The 6,109-nt window shown below is 44.6% G+C and overlaps 1 protein-coding gene across 2 annotated transcripts in view; it reads left to right on the forward strand.

Annotated features, from left to right (window-relative positions):
• Positions 1 to 6,109, forward strand: part of Sufu (SUFU negative regulator of hedgehog signaling) — a 132,039-nt gene that overhangs the window by 40,715 nt on the left and 85,215 nt on the right. For both annotated transcript variants that reach the window (XM_008845656.3, XM_008845657.2), the window contains exon 3: positions 3,884 to 4,020. In XM_008845656.3, the coding sequence (XP_008843878.1) occupies positions 3,884 to 4,020 (137 nt within the window). The remainder of the gene's footprint in view (positions 1 to 3,883; positions 4,021 to 6,109) is intronic.

Here is a 6,109-nt window from a genome sequence, read left to right on the forward strand (position 1 = left end):
AAAAAAGAAAGAAAAAACCGGGAATGGTAGCGCACGCCTTTAATCCCAGCACTTGGGAGGCAGAGGCAGGTGGATCCCTTGAGTTTGAGGCCAGCCTGGTCTACATGGTGAGTGCCAGAACAGCTGGGGCTACAGGGAGACCTTGTCTCAAAAAGACAAAAAAAAAGATTTTAGGGTTACTTCTTCAGAGGGGGGAATGTTAAGAGTACCCAAAAGCCCCATAAAAATAAATAAATGAAGCCGGGCGTGATGGCGCACGCCCTTTAATCCCAGCACTTGGGAGTTTGAGGCCAGCCTGGTCTACATGGTGAGTGCCAGAACAGCTGGGGCTACAGGGAGACCTTGTCTCAAAAAGACAAAAAAAAAGATTTTAGGGTTACTTCTTCAGAGGGGGGAATGTTAAGAGTACCCAAAAGCCCCATAAAAATAAATAAATGAAGCCGGGCGTGATGGCGCACGCCCTTTAATCCCAGCACTTGGGAGGCAGAGGCAGGCAGATCTCTGTGAGTTCAAGGCCAGCCTGGTCTCCATAGTGAATCCAAGACAGCTGGGGCTACAGGGAGTACAGGGAGACCCTGTCTCAAAAAGACCAAAATAAATTAAATAAAAGATAGGTAGGTAGGTAGGTAGGTAGGTAGGTAGATAGGTAGAGAGAGAGAGAGAGAGAAAGAGAAAGAGAGAGATAAACTTCTGTAGGACAGGCTGGAGAGATGACTTAGTAGGTAAAGTGCCTACTGTGTAAGCATGAGAACCTGAGTTCGGATCCTCGGTGCCTATATAAATGCTGGGCATGAGCTGGGCGTAGTGGTGCACATTTTTAATCCCAGCACTTGGGGGCGGGTGGGGGGCAGAGGCAGGTGATCTCTCTGAGATTGAGGCCAACCTGGTCTGCACAGTGAGTTCCAGAACAGCTAGGGAGAGAGGGAGACCCTGTCTCAAAAGAAAAACAAACAAAAAACAAGCTGGGCCTGGCAGGCCACATTTGTAACCCCAGCACTGGGGGCCAGGAAGGCAGAGAAAGGCAGATCCCTTACCCTCATTGGCCAGCCAGCTTAGTCAAATCTATGAGTTCCAGGTTCAGTGAGAGACTCTGTCTCAGAAAAAATAAGGTGGAGAGTGATTGAGGAAGATACCCAATGTCAGCCTCTAGTCTATACAATCATACACACACACACACACACACACACACACACACACACACACACCATACACACCATACACGCATGTGTACGCAAATTCCTTTAGGGAGACATTCCACTGGCTCTGTTTACCACCAACCAGTATTTTAGAGCCTTCTGTGTTAGGAAAATTTGTTGCTCTAACCCGGATCCCACCTTCTGTAACACATGCCACTTTGCTCTCATGTCCTTCAAGAAGACTTGGGAGACAGCTGCACTCTTGGAGCAGTTCCATTCTCTGGTCACTGTTTGGAAGGAGAAACTGTCATATGAAGACATGACAGGCCCCTGCAAGAGACTTTAAAGATGGAATGACCTTGTTTGGCTATTGCCTGGGCATTCTGCTTTGAAAAAGAAACCTCAGCTGGGTATAGTGGCGCATGCCTTTAATCCCAGCACTTGGGAGGCAGAGGCAGGCGGATCTCTGTGAGTTCGAGCAAGGCCAGCCTGGTCTACATTGTGAGTTCCAGGACAGCTGGGGCTAGAGGGAGACCCTGTCTCAAAAAGACCAAAAAAAAAAAAGAAAAAAAAAAAGAAAAAGAAACCTCTAATAGGCCCAGGTCATGTGTTTATCCTAAGGCTGGGCAATTCTAAACTCATCTTTCAGAGTGTAGAGGTTGTGTCCAGCCAGCCTGGTGGGTGGTAATCAAACACAGGTGGAGACCATCTGGCTGGATCTGTCCCTCCTCTGCAGCCAAATGAGGGCTGGCCTGCCCACCACAGAGCTGGCCCAGAAAGCACCCTGCATGGAGACCGATGGTGTGCACGTGTGTGTGTGCATGAATGCACACTCATACATGTGTGTGTATATAGCCCTTCTCAGTGAGGTGAGGTGGTGTGTGCAAATGATTCAGTGACTTCTCTCTGTATCCATGGGTTCTTGTTGTGCAACCCATGATGCACATGTTCCTTTTAGTCTGTTTCCCAAGTTTTTGCGGTTAGAAATCATGTATTTTCCTTGGCCCAGGATGAAAGTCCTGGAATAATAGCCTAATGCGCTTTACAAAGCTGTCTCTAATTGGAGACTGCTTGAAATCTTCCTTTTGCCCTAGTGACCCATCTCCTTTGCAGAATTTTAAAGGTAGTCTTGTATTACCCTGGGTTTTCACACTCTTCTAAACCTGTTGCTTCTGAGAGGCAGCTTTTGCAGCCTCCTTTTGCTAGGCTGTTCCTCAGATTGTTTTGAGTTGACCGCAACAGGGCAATTCATCAAGGAAACAGAATAGTGTAAGTAGTGTAACTTCAAGAAGCTTCTCCCCTGGTCTATAAAAATCCATGTGTGTACCATCTAAATGGATTCTGCTTCCCACATTGCTAGATAATGGGAAAAAATGCAAACCATGTGCACTTCTTAAAGTATAGTTGGGTTAGTTAGAACTTTAAGGATCCCTTTTCAATCAAAAAGAAATTGAGTTTATCTCCTCCGAGGTGATCTTCCCCTCCGTGTTGCAGGAGGGCTGGGCCTACCCAAGGACACATAGTCAAGGCTAAGACTAAGGTCAGTTTCCAAGGCTTTGGAGTCTCTTTGTATCTAGTCTCACAGCCTAGCCTCTTGTTGGTGATGGTGATGAAGGAAAGATGCCAGAGTTGGCCATTGATTATGTCTCAGCTCTTGAATACTCCCCTCTGATAACTTGTTCTGGAAGCATGGCTAGCAAGAAAGTGTTGGCTGTCATCTTAGTTTATGGTTTGTGTTTGTATACTGGAAAGTTTACATATGTATAATCATTGTGGTTCATGTTTGTACAAGATATAATTACTGAAAATTACATGATGAACATATTTTAACTTCTAACCCTCCTAATATTAGCAAGCTTTGTGGAGCTCCTGGGAACTCTTCCCTGGCTAATGCCTCCCTCACCTGAGGAGGTATGATACCCCACCAGCCAGTTCCTGCTCTTCCATCCACATTGCTGCCCTGACTAGCAGAGAGCCATCTCAGGGACTTTCCTAAGACTCCTGAGTGCTTCCTGGCAGAAAGAGGCAGGCATTCTGACATCACTGTCATGGCCACTCTTAGGAGTGTGACCACAGAAACAGTCCTCCCCATCCTGGGTCACTGTACTTCTTTGAGTTCCAGTGACTGAGGTATGGTCGTGGAGTGCCAGGGTCAGGCAAGAGCAGTGCTCATTGACTTGGTGTACTGGATTTTAGGAAGAGAATGGGCCCACCCAGTATTTGAAGTCTGCTTTGGGACCTGTCTCCAGATACTGACTTGGGAGGCCAGCCAGTATAGCTCAGGATTGTTGCCTTGTGGGATGGAGGGAAAAAGGCCTCATCCTTACAGAATACCTTGTTTGTGGATCATAAGACATGAATCCTTAGCAAATTCAGTGGGTGTCTATTAACAGTTGAATAAGTGAAGAATAAAGATTTTTCAGTAATGGTACTTAAATCATACAGAAAGGAATGTTTTAGAACCACAAAATCTGGAACTTATAACTCACAATGCCAGTGGAGGAGTTTGGTTGGGCTAAGGTCATATACATATGAGGATATGCATATACATATCCTCAGTGCACAGGAGGGTGAAACAAAAGTCTAGCCTCCCACAGGCTTTGGGGGGGATCCTCCCCCCTCTGTTAGCATCCTTAGAAATTCCCCTGAATAGATTTGCATGTGGGAGCCACCACACAACAACTTTGTAAAACAGTGTTTTTCGTGAGATTGTTAAACTGAAAACATTTGCTTTTTATTCCTTTTAGGTTTACCGGAACAGATGGACCTAGTGGTTTTGGCTTTGAGTTGACATTTCGTCTGAAGAGAGAAACTGGGGAGTCGGCCCCCCCCACATGGCCAGCAGAGCTGATGCAGGGCCTGGCCCGATACGTGTTCCAGTCAGGTAATAGCCCAGAGGCTGTTGGTATGCTGGTCCTATGGCCATGAGTCTACTTAGTGTTGGGAATTTGCAGATCTATTTTGATATCTGTCAAGCCCTTCCCCAGTGGAAAACTATACAGAGAGAGATTGTCACTGTCCTGATACCCTGAGGCCTTCTAGTGTCTCAAAACTAGCCTAGTCCCTGCTTCCAGTGGCCTGGCTTCCTCTGTGTCTGTTTCTGGGGCCTCATGAACAGAAGCTAATCTTGGGTCAGGCTGGGATAACAGTAGGATTGGGATACAGGAGAGAAAATTGCCAGAAGCCTATTCCATTCCGTCATAGGGTAGAGGGAATGCTGAAATCAGAACTGATGTTTGAACTAATAATGAATAAATCATTATTCTGAATCTCTGTATGTGCTGCAATGCAAAATGTGAAACATCAGCTGACCCTGAATCTAACCCTGAGCAAATAGCCAGCCAGGCTACATTGTGGGACATTTTACAATATAGCTACCCAGATTGCTCTACCTACAACTGTCCTAGATTTAAGGAAATGCAGTGTTTTAAATGTACTGTGTGAGGGCTGGAGAGATGACTCAGTGGTTTCTCTTGCAGAGGACCTGGGTTCAGTTTCTAGCATCCCCATGGCAGCTAACAACTGTCTAATTCCAGGGAACCTGATGTCCTCTTCTGGCCTCTGTGGGCACTGCATGTACATGGTACACTTACATACATGCGGGCAAAACACTCATACACATAAAATAAAAATAAATTAATAAATGTGCTGTGTGATCCTTGATTGGACCCTGAAAGAAAGAAGGTAATTTGTAGGACAGTTGGGAAAATGTGAATGTAGACTGTATGTTAGATAATAGCATTAAATTACTATGAAGTTCCTTGGGTGTGATTTGAGTATTGTGAGTATACAGGGTAATGTCTTTGTTCTTGAGTGACAAAGGCTGAAATGTTTATGGACAAAATGTCATGATGTCTGCAATGTAATTGTTCAATGATTCAGCAAAAAGTAAGCTGTGGGGAGAAAGAAAACAAATGTGGCAGTGTTATCAGCTGATGAGTGAAGGTGGAGGGTATTTGGATATTCATCCTACTCTTCTTCTAAGTCTCCTGTAGGATTGGAAATATTCACACTACAAATTCTGACTGTTTCTTGAGTGTTTGTTGATGAATACATGCTCTCCAGTCCCTTCTGCACCAATGGCCCCTCTTACAGGATCTGCAGTATAATCACTGTCGGTTATGCCTGCAGATCCCAGTAGGCACTTCAGAATACCATAGGCTGATTACATTCTTCAAAGTACTTCACTTTCTGATTTATATGTTTTCTATGATGTTGGGTTAGCTTGGGCTATATCATAAAACCCTGCTTTAAAAAATAAATAAATAAATAAATAGGAGCTGGAGAGGTGGCTCAGTGATTAAGGGCTCTAGCTGCTCTTGCAGAGGACCTGGGTTTGTTTCCCAGCACCCACAAACTCCACTTCCAGGGGATCTGACACCCTCTTCTGACCTCCGCAGACAGACATTGTATAACATGGGTGCACTTAGATACGTGCAGGCAATATACTCATACGCAGAAAATAATAATAAATATTTTAAATAAATAAACATGATGGCACAGGCCTTTAATCCCACCACTTGGAAGGCAGAGGCAGATGGATCTCTGTGAGATCAAGGCCAGCCCGTTCTCCATAGTGAGTTCCAGACTAGCTGGGGCTACAAGGAGACCCTGTCTCAAAAAAATTAATTAATTAATTAATTAATTAAAATGAATAAATAATTTTTAAAGTCTTATTTTAAATTCTTTTTTTGGAACATGGCAGAAAATAATAAATAGTAAGTTATTTAAAAATAAAAAAGTGAGGGGCTGGAGAGATGGCTCAGCGGTTAAGAGCACTGACTGCTCTTGCAGAGGACCCGGGTTTAATTCCCAGCACCCACATGGTGGCTACGAACCGTCCTTAACTCCAGTTCCAGAGGAATCTGAAGCCCTTTTCTGACCTCCACAGCATTGCATGACATGGGTGCACTCACATACCTGCAGGCAATACACTCATACACATAAAATAAAAATAATAAAATATTTTTTAA

This window comes from Nannospalax galili, unplaced genomic scaffold, assembly GCF_000622305.1.
Source record: "Nannospalax galili isolate Female #2095 unplaced genomic scaffold, S.galili_v1.0 scaffold161, whole genome shotgun sequence".
Taxonomy (NCBI): domain Eukaryota; kingdom Metazoa; phylum Chordata; class Mammalia; order Rodentia; family Spalacidae; genus Nannospalax; species Nannospalax galili.